Source organism: Eulemur rufifrons, chromosome 7, assembly GCF_041146395.1.
Source record: "Eulemur rufifrons isolate Redbay chromosome 7, OSU_ERuf_1, whole genome shotgun sequence".
Taxonomy (NCBI): Eukaryota; Metazoa; Chordata; class Mammalia; order Primates; family Lemuridae; genus Eulemur; species Eulemur rufifrons.
In genome coordinates, this window is record NC_090989.1 from 129089159 (window position 1) to 129105603 (window position 16445).

A 16445-nucleotide genomic window follows, 5' to 3' on the forward strand; every position below is an offset into this window, starting at 1 on the left:
CCTGCACTTGATTGAAGGATGCTGCACACTAGGGAGGATGGGAAGAGGTGGGCCTTGTCAACTTCATGTTATGTGATCTCATGTTGTGGAGCTGAGATTGTATTTTAAATGTTATGAGAAGCCATTAGAGAGTTTCAAGCAGGGAATTGGGGGTCGGGTTTGCATTTATAGTTTTGAAACTCTGTATTGTGGAGAAAAGATTGCGGTAGAGCAAGGGCAAATGCAAAGAGACCAGTTAGGAGCTTGTTGTTAGTAGCCTGGACAAGAGGTGATGTCCATGGAGACAGATATGAAGAGATTCAAGATAGCTTTTTCAGGTTGAAGTAGCCAGTATTTATGGAGAACTTACTATGTGAGAATAACTGGGAGTATAAAAATGGGAAAGATAAGTTTTACTCTCATGGGTGTCCAGGGAAAGACAACTAATTTTAAGAGATTCCTATGTATCTTTCTAAATGTTTCTCTTACTTTTGTTTTGCATTCTTCTATGCATTTATTGAACATATATAGAATTGTACTTATATGTCAATGTGAGGTTTTTTTGTGTGTATGAGTTTATTTTTAACATAAATGGTATTATTCTGCACTGGGGGTTATTCAGCAGTGTTTCTTGGAGATCTATCTATATTACATGTATATAAAGGACATTCTTTGTAACAGCTGTATAATATTCAGTAGTATGAATATATCACAAGTAATCTTCACTGGTCAACCTGCCCCTACCATGCCTACTTTCCCTTGTTGTTTTCTGAACATGCCTTCTTTACTTCAGTAAGTGGTAAATACTTTGTAAATGTGATATTGCTTTTATTTTTTTGGTACTCACTTCTTAAAGGTATTCTGTGCACAGAAAGAGCTTACTAAATGCTCACAACAGCCTGATTATGAAGAGGCAATAAGCCTCTTGAATCCTTCGCCCTTGAAATTTCTCTGCCTGCTGCTCCTAACACACTTTGAATTGGCCTTGAAACTCTGGGCCTTCACCCTAAGGCAGTATGTCATCTGGGTGCTCTGAGCAGGAAAATAATGAAAAATAATGTTCAGTTGATGTCATGAACCATTCACCATTCAGACAGTAATGGTTTTCAGGGTGAGTTGAAATGAGATTGGCTACTTCTGCTTCAAAACATCCTGGAAATAGCCTGCCTCCTGAATTCTGACAGTGGCTTGGGAGGAGGAAGTGATGGGTGAGTTAATATTAAATCATCAACATTTTATTGTGAAAAATTTCAAACATACAGAAAAGTTGAAAGAACTGTACAGTGAACCCATTACCTAGATTCTACCATTATATTGTGCCCTACTCACTTTATCACATCTCTGTTCATCCTCCGTTCGTCCATGCATGGATGCATCCATCCATCTTATTTTTTGATGCATTTCAAAAAGTATGCAGTATACCTTGAGACAGCAAGACAAAGTACCCCTAAACTTTCAGCGTGAGCACTATTAGCTAGAGCTCAATGCTTATTATTCTTTTTTTTTTAAACTTTTGAGGTAACATTTACATCCAGTGAAATGCACGAATCTCAAAAGGACCACTTTATCAGTTTGATAAATGCCTAGGGGGTGGAACCGAAACACCTATTAATATCTGTTAAATCATGTTAGCGTTTGATAAGAGAATCACAGCCTTTTAGACTCTCATCCCTCCATAACCATTGCTTTGTTGTAAAAGAAAAAAAAAATAGACTCTCATCCTGCTTTGACAAAAATGGCAAAAAGTCTGCAAAACACCTCCACAGAGCCAGGAAAGAGTAGCTGTGGCAAAGCAAAGTACATCAAGCTAAGAAAGGAAACACTGAAGTTAACTGTCCTGATGGAACCTAGTAAGAGTCTATCACTTCAGACCCTCAGACTGTACCCAAGCTGGAAGAGGATATTTCCTTTTGCCCTAATATCCCTTTTTAGATCTATAACCTCCCTCACTCCCCATTTTTACATATCACTCTGCATTAAAAGTCAAAAGAACATAAAGAATCTGGAAAAAGGACAGAGAAAATTTACTGCAAAAAATGGTTTAGGAAGGAGAATGTTTCCAAGGAAAAGCACATCTGTTAAGGCGTCTGGATAGAGAGAGCTACAAAGCGTGCAACCAATCTGATAATAAGCACATTATGACCCATATTACGTATGATAACACTTGCTCTACAAAAGTAGGGCAACTTGCCAAGGGGCTTGAGAAACAACACTGGGCTTTTAAAACCTACGTTAGAAAGGCCAAGCACTGGTGCGCAACTTTCTAATACAAAACTGAAACGTGGGCTCTTGACAATACTAAACACCACCCTCGTCGTCAACAACTGTGAAAACAATAGTTTCAACAATAGTTGAAAACACTGAGTTTAGTGTTTTGTTGGTTTTTTTTCCAAACTTGAGGCCAAAATCAATACATACTCTTTTGAATGCTGCTTAAAATTTTTTTTTTCCTGGTTAATATACATACTGGTAGTATCAATTTAGAAAATATGTAACATTACAGAAAAGAACATAGCAATAAGTTATATTTTATTTTTTCTTTGTTCAGAGAAATTTCTCTAGTAACGAACTATAGAAATGATCCCTGAAAGGATAGTCTTAGCCATAGATTATAATTCCACCACCTAGAGATGAACCCTGTTAACAAACTTTTTGTATTCAAACTTTTTCCACTGCGCATAGTTTTTATTTTGACAATGCTTTTAGACAATCATTCTTTTTACTAACCAGTAAGTTCAAACAAAAATTACAGAAAATATTGATTTTTTTTTTCTCTTGTGGCAGATTTGGTCCAGAAAAAGCTACAGGAAGAAAGCGTTATTAACCACACACACACAAAAAAGTTTGACAGAAAGTATTTAAAAAGAGAAATGGAAAACATCACGCCTTTATTTTGGTGAATTAGCAACAAAGAAAAGAATTAGCATGGACGGGTACTTTTTCAAAAATATTTTTTTTCCTCTGGCTCCCGCTAGGGTGGAGGAGGTTATCTCCACTCCGAGAGAGGGTGGAACAGAGTGAAAGGACAAATGACCGGGGCGTGCGCCCCCCACCCAGCCCGGGCTTGGGGGCGCGAGGGTCAGATGGGGGGCCGCGGAGGGGGGAGGTGGCCAGCAGGTGCCTGGGCTCCAGCCCCCTCCCCCACCCTCCCCCACACCCGGAGATTGGCCTCGCCCCCTGGCGGGCGAGCGCTAGGTGTCGAGGCACTGGGGTGGGGGGTGCAAACCCCGCGGGCAGCGGAAAAGAGGCCGTGACGGGCCTCCTGCCCCGGCACACAGCGAGAGGCTGGCACCCGCCCGCACGCACCCCTAGTCCGCAGCCCCGGGGATCATGTCCGCGGCCAGGGCGCGGAGCAGAGTCCGGGGCAGGAGAACCAGGGGAGGGCGTGTGCAGTGGTGGCGGCGGCAGCGGCAGCGGAGCCGCTAGTCCCCTCCCTCCTGGGGGAGCAGCTGCCGCCGCCGCCGCCACCACCACCTTCTGCGCGCGGGCCGCGGCCAGAGCAAGCCGGGCAAGCGGCGCGCGCGGGGGAGGGCGGGGGCGGGGAGGGGGGTGGGCGAAGGGGGCGGGAGGGCGTGGGGGGAGGGTCTCGCTCTCCGACGACGAGAGCCCGAGAGGGAGACCCTGGCGGCGGCGGCGGCGCCTGACACTCGGCGCCTCCTGCCGTGCTCCGGGGCGGCATGTCCGAGGCTGGCGGGGCCGGGCCGGGCGGCTGCGGGGCAGGAGTCGGGGCAGGGGCCGGGCCCGGGGCGCTTCCCTCGCAGCCTCCAGCGCTGCCGCCCGCGCCCCCGCAGGGCTCCCCCTGTGCCGCCGCCGCCGGGGGCTCGGGCGCCTGCGGTCCGGCGACGGCAGTGGCTGCGGCGGGCACGGCCGAAGGACCAGGAGGCGGTGGCTCGGCCCGGATCGCCGTGAAGAAGGCGCAACTGCGCTCCGCTCCGCGGGCCAAGAAACTGGAGAAACTCGGAGTGTACTCCGCCTGCAAGGTACCCGCTGGCCGCCTGCGGCACGCGGATGGGTGCTAGGGGCTCAGCCCGCGGGACCCCCGCCCCCACCCCCTCCCGCTTCCACCTCCGCCTCCCGCCTCCCGCCTCCCGCCTGGGGCCGCTCGCTGCACCGCGGAAGTGCTCCTGTCGCCCGCGCCCAATTAGCTTCTTTTTGGATAGGAGTCCTGCTGGGTTTTAAGAAGGGAGATCACCCAGACGGAGACCTTCATTCCTCCGCCTTGAAGGGAATAGCCTTGGCATCCGCGTCCCGGGGCTGCTCTGGGGCTTTGTTGCTCTGTAGGAGCTCGCCGTGGTCACTTTCCCGGGAGTGGAGCAGTGCCCTCAGTGGGGCGGGCAACCCAGGGCTAGGGAAACATCTTTTGATGGGTCTGAGCGGTCGCTTCTGCGCTCGGCCTCTTCCCGTGCTGCACTGGGAGGAGCTGGGTGCAAGGAGTAAGGGCGAAGAAGACTCCTGCACTCCTGGCGCTTTGGGAAAGCGAAGGGGAGGAACGCGCGGGGTGGAAGGTGGGCACAGTCCGCGGGAGGGTCCTGTGGCGCCTGGCACCCTCGGCTGGGGGCGGAGGCGCTGCGGCGCGCGGTGACAGCCCTATCATTATTGTATTATTACTTGTTTAGTTAAAACGCTGTCCCAGCTGCTCGGGGTGTAAACAGGATTTGGCAAGGTGACAGCCTAGCGCGGCGGGCGCTGCTGCTCGGTTTGAGGACACACATTTCTTGTCTCCCTTCTCCATGCCAATTTAAGGCACCCCCTGGCCCCCAGCTGTAGCTCCAGATGTGGAAGCTGTGTTCCTGAGGTGGGAGGATTGCCCGAGGCCGCGGGGCAGGCTGGCCCTGCACTGTCAGCAGCGGCTTTGTTTTGACAGGGTGACAGCTGAGGGGGGCGGGGACTTGGCCTTGTCAGCTCCTGCGGCCTGTGGCTGAGGCGGGGAAGAGACACACTCACACACCTCCCATGTATTCTTCCCGCCCGCTGCAAACAGGGCCAACTTCCCAGATTCCCACAGTGGACACTTTTGAATTTTAATGTCATGATTATTTGTCCTGCTGGAACATCGTTCCTCAGTGATGATGTTTTTAGTATTTACAGGAACTTCTCAATTGAAGTGGAATGCCTGTGCTCGGGCTTTTACCACAACATATCCTCATGTTCAAGTTGAGCGCCTGTGTGTCCTATACAGGTTCAATAAATATTTCTTGAATGTAGGATCTAGCCCAGTGCTTCTCAAACTTTAATGTGCATTGGCATCACCTGGAGAGCTGGTGAAAATGCTGCTTCTGAATCAGTAGGTCTGGGGCAGGGCCACGAGTCTGCATTTCTAACAAACTTCCAGGTGATACTATGCTAGTCCACGGACTGCCTTCGGAGTCACAAGACCCTAGTTCAGACCTGGACAATATATTATTAGTCCCTTTTGAATTTAGTGGAGAAAACAGAAGTTGTGAAATAATAATGCCATGTGGTTGTTACTTCTGCAGAAGAAATGCAAACAAGATAAAGTGTGAGGCGTGCTTATAAGAGAGGTGGAAGCCCAGGAGTTGATTATGAAGGGTATTAGACTAGCAAGAACAGGACATGGAGTGTAGTAGGTAGAAAGGAGAGCTGTGTACGGAATCAAGAACAAGTTCAGTTGCTGGTGTGCTTGGTCTTTTGCAGCCAGAGTGGACTCATGTAGGAACTGTGTCAACTCAGTGTTTCTGTCCTGGCTTTATTTTTAAATTTATTTATTGAATTCTCATCAGCAGCACCTCTTCTCCCTGCTGCTTGCTGTCGCCTTAGTATCTGAACATTTTCCTGAAGTTTTGGTTCTTTCTAAAATCATGAGCATATGTACCCTGTATTGATATTTTTGATTCTTTCAAATTTCCGTGAGTGAGATGTAGCACCTCTTCTAAAGTTTGTGACTTGAGTGTTTTCTGTTTACATTCAAGACCCAACTTATAGGAAGGGAAAACCTCTCTTATAAAGGCTAGGAGACTATGAAAGTGTCAATTTTTATTTATCCATTCATTCAATAAATATTTAGAGGGTTCTCAACTGGGTGCCAGGCATTGTGCTAGGTGCTAGGCCTATGATACAAAGAATCTGTTCTTCAGGAGTTACTGATCCTGTGTGTGTGTGTGTGTGTGTGTGTGTGTGTGTTGGTGGTGGTGGGCCTAGGGAGAAGGGCAATGAATAATTACAGTGAAGTTCTGAAACACTATTTTCTTGGAGTGGTCTGGGCACCCAGGGCAGGGCAATTCATGGCCTGGATTATGGGCAGGTTGGGAATGGCGTCCTGGAGGAAGTCTCAGTGGCTGCTAAGAACTCTTTGCAGGGCAGGGTGGGGTGGAGTGAAGCTTCTTATAGTGGAGAAACTGAAAGCAGTTTTGAAAGCTTGGAGTTGAGCCAAGCAGAGCCAGACCTTCATTGGCCAGGGCCACTGGGTTGGGGGTGAGGGGTGTGTGGCCAAGAGGGCACTGAGGACTCCAGGAAACTTAACTGGGGGAATCAGTCATATTATCTCAGATTTGCTTTTTTTTTCCAGCTGGGCTCGATTGAGGATGAGGGGGTGCTAGAGAAAATGTTTTTGTGGTTCTTTCTCAGCTTGTCTCTGCACTTAATGTAAGCAAGCCCAAAAGGACAGATTGTTCTAGCTTTTGCCACAGGCTCCTTTGGCAAGTTGAAAAGATAACAGAGATGAGACCTAGAAAGAGATGAGGTAGTTTACTGAGGAGTATTGAAAGAAAAACAGTTCCCAGACCTGTTAAAACATCTGGCCTGTAAATTTCACAAACAAAACTGATAAAGAAGGGAGCTAGTTCACAGCCAGGGTAGTGTGCCACACCCCAGAGAGAAGGGAAAAAAAAAAAAAGAAAAGAAACAAACTTGTTTTACAGGATCCAGGGTAGAGTTCTTTGAACTATATCCTGCAAAGGTTGTTTCAGAGTCATTTTGTTCATGTGTGACACAGCCAGAGTGATTATTATTAAGAATGTAGATCTGACCGTGTAATGCCCCTACTTTGGACCCTTTAGTTTCTCTTACTGGGGTCCATAAGGCCCTGCATAGCCTGGCCACTGCTAACTCTGACTCTTTTTCAGGGCCTTGAACACATGGTTCCCTTCTACCTCAGGGCCTTTACACATGTCATTTACTGGGAATGAAAACTCTTCTCTCCTTTAAAATTCACTCCCAGTTCTTCCTGTACATCTCAGATTCCTTGACTTTCCTTTATTCTCTGGGCCAGACTTCCCATTAGAAATTATCAAAACTTTTCTGTACTCTTCCTTCCTGGTACTTCTATTGTGATTGTAAATAAGTGTGATTATTTGATATGTGTTTGGAATCTGTGAACAGATTATAAATGATGTGATTATTGACTGAGTGAATGAACTAGAGAAGAGAAAATGATTAGCTGTTAGGACAGCAGTTGTGGAATTTTAACTTGATTAATTCTTGACAATTGGATAGAGGAGATTTTTCATTGTAGGGCATTTCTAGGTATTCTGCAGATGTTGATGGGACTGGGTTTTTAATGTTATAAAAGAAACTTTAAGTGAATGTTTCAGTAGCCCAAATCCAAACCTTGAATTAAAGTGTAACATCTACTAACTTAAAAACAAAAACGAAATCATTGACTTACCTTTCCTAAAGAAATAGACCATTTATCATGAGGGGTGTAGTGGCTCAGAGAACAGGCTTCAGCGTTCAGGTTAAGCTGAGTTTAAGTTTTAGGCTATCCAGCCCAGTGACCTTGGACAAGGACTTCACTGCAACCTCCATTTCCCTGTTTAAAAAGTAGGAAAAATGCTATCCCCTATCATAGCATAACAATGAGGATTTAAAATGGGCTATTTTAGGCATCCAGCACAGTGTTCTGGCCCATGGTAAGCCCTTACAGCAGCTCGGGGTAAGGGAGACACTATTAACTGGGACGTCAAGAAAGTACATGAGACTCAGTCTCAAATCTCAGCTCTGCCACTTGTGTGATCTTGGACACAAGTCACTTAGTTTTTCTCTGAACCTCTATTACTACATCTGTAAAATGGTGACCATAACTTCAACCTTGAAATTAAAAGAGAAAATGCCCCCAAGTTCCTAGAACCTAAAGATGCCAGATTAATGCTGGCTGAACTGAATTGCCTGGTACTTTACTTGTATATCAGAGTCAGTGGTCACAAAGCATTTATGGAGAACCCAATTGGTTGGATTCTGGGCTGAGTGCCATACTTAGAGAATTACATGAGCACAGGACTATAAAATTAGTCTTAATTTTGAAAGTAATGGTTTATAATCTAGAAGTAACACTGTAGAATGTGCAGAGTGGAGGTAGAGGTGCCACTATAGGAGAAAGAGCATCCAGAAAGCATCCTCTGTTGACTGAGGGCTGGTGGACAGGGCACCAGAACAAGCCTTATAATTGGGGAGAGCCCCCTAATGCAGTTGTTCGTGTTTGTCAGTCATTCCTCCAAAGAACAAATTTCTTTTCAGTTGTCAGCATCTAGAGCAGTAGCTCTTACCCAGGAACTGTTTAGTCCCCCAGGGAACATCTGGCAATATCTGGAGACATTTTTGGTCATTGCAGTTGGGGGAAGGCAGTGCTACTGGCAACTGGTGAGTAGAGCCCAGGGATATTGCTAAATATCCCACAATGCACAGGACAGCTCCTCACAACAAAAGACTTATCTGGCCCAAAATGTCAATAGTGCAGAAGTTGAAAAACCCTGCTTTAGAGGAAAATTATAGTGTCCCATAATACCATAAATACTTTCGCAGCATTGGAAACAAAAAACAATGCTTTTAATGTGAATTTGAATAATACTCAAAATCTGAAAAATCTCACTTTGTGAATCATGGGCATATTTTTTAAATAGCTTTTTTTTTTGGTACAATTTATAGATGGTAAAACTCACTCAGATGCTTTTGAATAAATGTATACAGTTGTATATCCATCACCACAGTCCAGTTTTATAACTCTTCCATCCCCCAAAAAACTTTCCTCCTGCCAGGAGTACCTTTTTAAGGTGATATTTTGTATCAATTGATTGTTGGCTTGCAAACAGAAACCAAATTAAAAATATCTTTTTCGACACTCTTGAAATAGGCAGGATTGTTACAGCAAAATACAAAACATGGGAGGAGGTAGATAAAGTGTTTTAAAAGCTTAGTCTTTAGCCACATAAATATACTGCATACAGTTATATCATGTGTGGTGACTTCTCTAAAAGGCCGTAAGTATCATAGAGCTGCGGTCCCCAACCCCGGACTGTAGACCAGTAGGGTTTGTGGCCTGTTAGGGACTGGGCTGCAGAGCTCCCCCCAATCTGTGGAAAAAAATTGTCTTCCATGAAACTGGCCCCTGGTGCCAAAAAGGTTGGGGACCACTGTCATAGAGCCAAACGCACACAGGAAAAATGTTTCTCATTTGGCAGATGCAATACAAAAAGCCTGAGAGAAAGATGTCCAAATTTAATTCTATGTCCTCATAAATTTTCAGGGAAGATGGAAATTCAAGCCTGCAAAGCTTTCAGATTGCAATTTGTAGTTTTATATAACTGAAAAAGTAGTTTACAGGGCAAAACAGAACAAAATCTGCTGAGGACTGTTTTGTTTTAGGAAGCATGTGCTTGCAAGTAGCGATTTGTGATGCAGTGCTGTTTAAGATTTTCATTTTTTTTTTTTTTTTAAACCAGCCAGCAGATTTAAACCCAGTTGCCTATCCATGTTAGCCAGATTTAATTCTAGGGTTGTCAGGTCCATCCACAGGGTCTGACCCATCATAGGAAGCATTGAGGGTGAAATGCACACTTTGCTGTGAGATGCCTTGGAACAGTCAGCACATCTGCTTCTCAGATGAAGGATCTGAATACTCTGTGCAGTGCTAATAAAATTTGAATTTTCAAGGTACAGGGGTTCTGATTTACTTAGTCTCTCCTAAACAGAAAGTAGCTGTTTAGGAAGAGTTGGTGGTAATCTGATTCCAACATGGATCAGAACAGGCACACTGGCCACCTGCACGTGGGGAGAACACCCCGAGAACCCTCTCCCCACTCTCTCCACACTGGGTGCCCTTGGGCAGCACTTCACTGCCTCCTTTCAGTTTCCTCCTTGGTGAAGTGGAAGTCCTGGTGCCACCTCCTTGACTTATCGTCAGTGTTAAATAGTTTATCGTATGTGAAAGTTCTTGGAACACAGGCATTCCACAAAAGTCTGTTTTATTTTATTTTTAAAAAACATTCCATTGGTCTCAGCAGTTTGTGTTTTGCCCAAGTGTTATGTCTCATGTCATTTGATTCTTCTACCCGGGTTAAGAGGAAGGGAAGGAAGGTCATTTTACTAAGCAGGGAACTGAGACCCAAAGAGGTTGAGCGACTTCCTCAAGCTGCAGTGGTTACTCAGGAAAGCGCCGGCCCACATAGATTCTCTTGCCAGAGCACCACCATTTTGCCTCCTCTTCCAAAACTTTCTCCTGAGGGTGGAGGGGGGCACTCTTCTTCCAAATGGTTTCCGGAGAGGATTTCATTGGTTTCAGGCATTCTCCTGCTCTCATTTGAGGTTTATTGTACTCCTATTGAGAGAGCTATGTTCAAAGGCTTTTCTAGTCCATTGAAACTGTGCAGGCCATAAAGTAAACAGAATAAGTGTTCTTTCTTACTGCCTCAGGGCAGACATATGCATGCCCTTGATTGTTTTAAAGCTGACAGTCAGGACTGGTCACTGCCCAGTAGAAGTCCCTGTTGAAGGTAGATGAAAGAGGTACTTATTCAGGCTGTGGAAATTGCCAAATGTGACAGAAAGTTAAGGAATTGACTATCTTGAAAGTTTAGTAGTCCCCAAACAGTTCTATTTAAGACTGAATGCATAGCGATATCTCAGTACAAAGGAAAGTAATTTTATTTATTTTATTTTATTTTATTTTTTGAGACAGCGTCTCTGTTGCCCAGGCTAGAGTGCCGTGGCATCAGCCTCACTCACAGCAACCTCAAACTCCTGGGCTCAAGCGATCCTCCTGCCTCAGCCTCCTGAGTAGCTGGGACTACAGGCATGCGCCACCATGCCCGGCTAATTTTTTCTATATATATTTTTAGTTGTCCATATAATTTCTTTCTATTTTTAGTAGAGACGGGGTCTCGCTCTTGCTCAGGCTGGTCTCGAACTCCTGAGCTCAAACGATCCACACGCCTCGGCCTCCCAGAGTGCTGGGATTACAGGCGTGAGCCACCGCGCCCAGCCTGGAAAGTAATTTTAAAAAAAACATTTAATTTTATTGTGCATATAGTAATGTGCTCAATCATAAGTTTATAGCGTAATTAATTTTTACATATGTGTACTTCTGTACCGCTGTTGCCTAGATAAAGCTATAGGACATTTTCAGCACCTCAGAGGGCTCCCCGATGCCTTCTCCCCACTCCTAGTAACTCTTATTCTGACTTCTGTTACCAGAGATTAGTTTTGTCTGTTCTTGAACTTTACATGAATGCAATCATATGGTATGAACTCTTTGTGTCTGGCTTCTTTCACTCAACGTTAAATCTGTGAGACGTATCCATGTTGTTGTGTATAGCAGTAATTTGTAAAGACACATGTTTTAAAATTTAAAAACAAGTTAAAAATTGCCAGCTATTTTCAGGATGGAAGTCATCGGCTATGGACAACCTCATAGAAGGAATTTTAATTAGGCTTTTGAAAGAAAGGATGGGAATTTGATATTCAGGTATACTGGGAAGAACCCAGGAGGGCAGGAATGTGGACAAGAAAGCAAGCAAGTATACTTGGCCAAGTAGATGTAGATAACCAATGGAATGGAGGAGAGGCAGAAGGATGGGGAGGTGGGTGCAGGGGGCCGATGATGTCACAGTTGGTAGAATGTCCAGCCTGCACAGTTCCTTCTCTCCTGGAGTCTGTACTGGTGAGTCCTTACTAGTAAATATCCATGTGAAGTCCTATTGCCACCTGCCCTGGTTGCCACCTGGTTCTGGAAGATGACGAGACTTGTTATATGTTATATTCTGTAAGCCATACAGAACCATGTATATTGGGAGTGATGGCAGGTTTCCTAGAAGGCTTGCCAGAACCCAGGATATAAATCGGGCAGTGTCACTTCTGTTGGCATAGTTGATGGAGCTGTTGGAAAGTGAACATTCATTCCCATGTTCTTCAGAACTGCCTGCTGAGGCCACTCAACGTCACCTTCCCAGGAATGGCAGTGAGAAACAAAAATTACCCTACAGTGCCACATAAATCTTTCATAGCAACTGTATCCTTGAAAGCTAGTATTGAATATATAAGATGACCTGATTATTTAATGGAATCATGTGGACATCCACTTACAGATTAAGCTTTTCTGTAATTTATATATTTGACAAAATGAGATTTTCATCTTTGAATTTACCTAGTGTGTGTGCACACACATCATAGGGTATTATACCTATTGCCATTGATTTATTCATTTAACATTTAATTCCATGGCCTGCTTTAGAAGACTTCTGCTCAGGTAGCTCCTGTTCAAACTTCTTATGACAATTTATCCCATAGTTATAATTGAAATAGAATCGAATCCTTTACAATTTTGAATCACTTTCATCTCTGGCATCTAATTGTGCATGCAGTTACCCCCTGCTTTGAACAATTTTCTCCCAGATATTTCTGTGTCTTGATCTCAAAGCCTCATTCCAGTCTGTTCTCAAATGCCGACTTCTCAGAGAAGACTGCCTGACCCCTCCTGTCTAAAACAGCAGCACCCCATCCATCACTCTGCAATCTTACCTTGTTTTGTTTTCCTCTACTGCACTTATTAATATTTGGAGATCAAATATTTTTTTAAATCATTTCTTATCTGCTTCCTTTTGATAATAGAAGCTTCATGAAGTAGGGACTTTGGTTTGCCTCCTATCCTGGGTAGACGATATCTTGCATGTACTAGGCACTCAATAAATATTTGTTGAATAAATGGGTAATGTTATATTCAAAGGCTTTGTGAGATTGGAGGAAAGGAAATTGTGTTTTAAAGATGAGGAAACTGAGACTCAGAGAGCTTTAATTCTGTTTATAGCTAAGTGTAGTTCTTTTTAGCTCATGGGAGACCTAATGACATGCAACCCTTGTTTGATGGCCTGGACTTCTGCTACAAGATCAAGCAAATAAAGTCAGACCTACATTTTAATCCTTCTCTGAGTAAATGATGTAAACTTTTCCAACTACCGTTTCCTCTTCTGTAAATTTGAGTTTAATCTCACAAAGGTATCATGAGCATTGTGAGACCATCGTGTTAAAACTATGAAGTGGAAAAGGTCTTACCATAGATTCTAAAAATCTGCATTATATTAGTGAGTTAGAAAATAATCAGTCACTTACAAAGGCATGTTTTCAAACTACAATACATGTTGCTTTGCCACTTAAAGTCTACAATAGACTTTCTTTAATTTGTTCATCTTTTGTTTTGGTTTATTATTTTTTTTTTCATCAGGCGGTGAATGCATTTATTTTGGAAAAAAGTGTGAATACTGTCTCCAGTGATCCATTGGAATGATATACCACCTAATCTCTGGAGAAGGTTTAGAGTAATCCCTTCAGTGACCTCAGGGCAAGGCATGTGGGGATGTTTCCATTAAATTCCACACCATCCTAATCAGTACCCATTCATTGCATGCTCTTGCTTTGTGCAGCCTTCTACCAGCCTTGTGTGGTATGCAGGAGATTCCGAAAGTACAGGGATGAGGCCTGAGTAATATCACAGTGACTGATGATGGCAGTGCTAATTTGCATCAGTTCTGACAAGCCAGTGTTGAAACTGGATGGCAGGATGCCAAAGAAGCCAAGGTCAGCATACTTTGAAATAATGAAGTGAGTCATGTAACCCAGGATTTGCACATACCCACAGGCCTACCTGATTCTTCCCACCTCCAAGGGAACACATCATGATTATTGGTTTGGTGCCTGTGCCCAGCTCTGTGCTACACCTGCAAAAGGAAGCAAAGCCATATGGAGCCCCTTATCTTGCTGGGGAGACAGATGTGGAGTGAAAGAAATATTAAAGTGAATAGTCAAGCCTGAGGTCCATGCAGTGAGAAACATCATGAGCTAGGGGCAGTGGAAGTAAAAGAGACAGGCCCAGCCCAGGTGGAGCGAAGAGGGCAAAATCAAGCAGAGAAGCAAAACTGAAGGGAGCAAGACATCAGAGTGGTTTAGAACATGGACCTGGGCACCAGCCTGCCTGGGTTTCATTCCTGATGTGTGACCATGGGAAGGTTGCTTACCCTTTACAAGCCACAGGTTTCATACCTCTAAAATGAAGATAGTGATAATGTCAACTTTTTCCGTTCATTCACCAAATTGTTGTTTAACGTGCCAGGCGTTGATTTAGACGCTGGTGATACAGTGACAGGTCCTTACTGTTGCAGAGCTTGCTTTCTGGTAGCAGAAATAGTCAGTAAACAAGAAAATAACAGAAAGTGGTACATGCCACCCAGAGAATGAAAACAAAGAATTAAATGAGAGTGCCTGGGGAATTGCTTCAGGTATGTGCCCAGGAAAGTCTCTCTGCAGAAGGGACATGGGCTGGGGCCAGAATGATAGCTAGAAGTGAGGGGAGGGGTTGCCAGTGCGTATGAAAAGACTTGGGCCAGAAATGGCTCCGCATGTGCAACCCCTGCTGGGAAACCGGTGTGGCTAGATGGAGGTGGGTGGGGGACGAAGGTAGGAGATGAGATGGGAGAGATAAATGGGGGGGCCAGAATGCCGAAGCATAGCTTTCACACAGTGAAATGTTCAGATCTTCAGTTCTGATCAGTTTTGACAAATACATATCAAGACATAGAACTTTCTCTATCTCTCTAGAAAATTCCCACCTGCTTCTTGCCATTCAAATCTCTCTTCCTGAGAAGCACCCGCTAATCTGATGTGTGCCCCCTAGGTTAGTTTTGCTATTCTAGAATTCCATATAAATGGTACCACGTAGTATATACTCTTTCTTCAGTCAGGATAATATTTTTGAGATTCATCCATTGCATGTATCAGTAGTTAATTTCTTTTTAATTGCTGGGCAGTAGTCCATTGTATGGATATACCAGAGTTTATTTGTTTACCTGTTATAGATATTTGGGCTGTTTCCAATGGATTCATATTAGATTTGCATTTTAAAGCAACGCCTCTGGCTGCTCTGAGAAGAATAAAGTGCACAAGAGAAAGAACTAGAAAAAGAGGGCCAGCTGGAAGTTGTTGTAGTCTAGAAATGAGTGTCTTGGACCAGGGTAGTAGCAGTGAAGGGTGGGTGGGTGAGAAGTAGACAGTTTGGGGCTATGAAGGTAGAGGCAACAGGACTTAATTTGTTATGGGGACAGGAGGTGAAGAAATGACAGAAACGAAGAATAATGTGTAGATTGTTGGCCTGAGCAAGGAGGGTAGTTCCATTTACCAAGATGAGGAAGGCCATGGAGAAGCAGGTTTGGAATGGGTGAGAATCAAAAGTTCTGTCTCCAAGGTGTGAAATTAGGTATGTCTGTTAATAGTCAAGTATTGTTTTGATGATAAAATGAGATAATCCATTTGGCAGTGTGGTATAGAATCTGGAACATTCTAAATGCTCAGCAAATGTTAGCTACTATTACAGTTAACAGCAGTACTAAATATAAATAATAATTATAGATCTTTTTTTCCCCCACGTCAGACGAGTAATGTGCTGACGTTGTAACAAGGCTGGAGGGAGGCACGTCTCACACATGAGCATGAAAACCCAGTCATCATGCTTATGAGCTACAAAAGGATCTTGATACAAAGACTAGCCAAACTGGAGAAAAAGAGAAAAACTTGTAAAGAGAAACAGTGGGAAATAGGGTCTGCTGGGTTAGAAGAAATCGGTGGATAGGAAGTATTGAATTTCAGGTAGAAAATTTCGAATGAGTGGGAGTGTGTTTGCACTTTAAGAAGGCGGAGGCACGAGATATTTTAGAGTGCCAGAGGAGAGTTCTAGGTTTTGATCTTGGCTCCTTGTTCTTTGCCAGATGGGTGAACTCAGGCAAGCCACACCCTTTCTCTAAGCATTGAATTACTTGTCCTACAGGGTTGTTGGGAGGGGAAAATAAGATGATTGGAACTGCAATTACCTTGGAAAGTATGAAACACAAATGCTCGACATTATTGTTTAAGCGTCATTTTAGAGTGGAGTGATGTTGGTGGGTGCTAGGATTGGGAGTGGGAAGGTGTTGGAAGAAGGCAGGAAGTATTTCTGCTGACTGATTGTTAAGGGCCTGGGCTAGGACCCTGGCGGTGAGAAGGAAGAAGGTATAAATCTGAGAAACTTTGAAAGGAGAATCAGATGGCCTTGGCTGAGGACACTGAACGCAGATGTGCTGAGCCTCAGGTGTTGGGAGGAGGGTAATGCCATGAAGGCAGTAGGGTAGTTGAAAGGGGCGTTGGAGTGGAGGGCAGGCCTTGGTGTGATGTTTACTGGGCAGAGATGCCAGATGTAGGCAGTTGGGAATGTGGGC

The 16445-nt window shown here is 44.3% G+C and overlaps 1 protein-coding gene, 1 non-coding gene and 1 pseudogene across 2 annotated transcripts in view; 1 reads left to right on the top strand and 2 right to left on the bottom strand.

Moving 5' to 3' along the window:
* Positions 1-2502: 2502 nt before the first annotated feature.
* On the bottom strand, positions 2503-2579 carry LOC138388694 (small nucleolar RNA U3; annotated as a pseudogene).
* A 968-nt stretch (positions 2580-3547) lies between these two features.
* KAT2B (lysine acetyltransferase 2B) overlaps positions 3548-16445 on the top strand; it is a 98167-nt gene continuing 85269 nt past the window's right edge. The window contains exon 1 of the mRNA XM_069475444.1: positions 3548-3959. Coding sequence (XP_069331545.1) covers positions 3657-3959 — 303 coding nt within the window. The 5' untranslated portion in view covers positions 3548-3656. The remainder of the gene's footprint in view (positions 3960-16445) is intronic.
* Positions 15620-15723, bottom strand: LOC138389041 (small nucleolar RNA U13). Its single transcript, XR_011234481.1, has one exon. It is a non-coding gene; the product is annotated as a small nucleolar RNA U13 (small nucleolar RNA).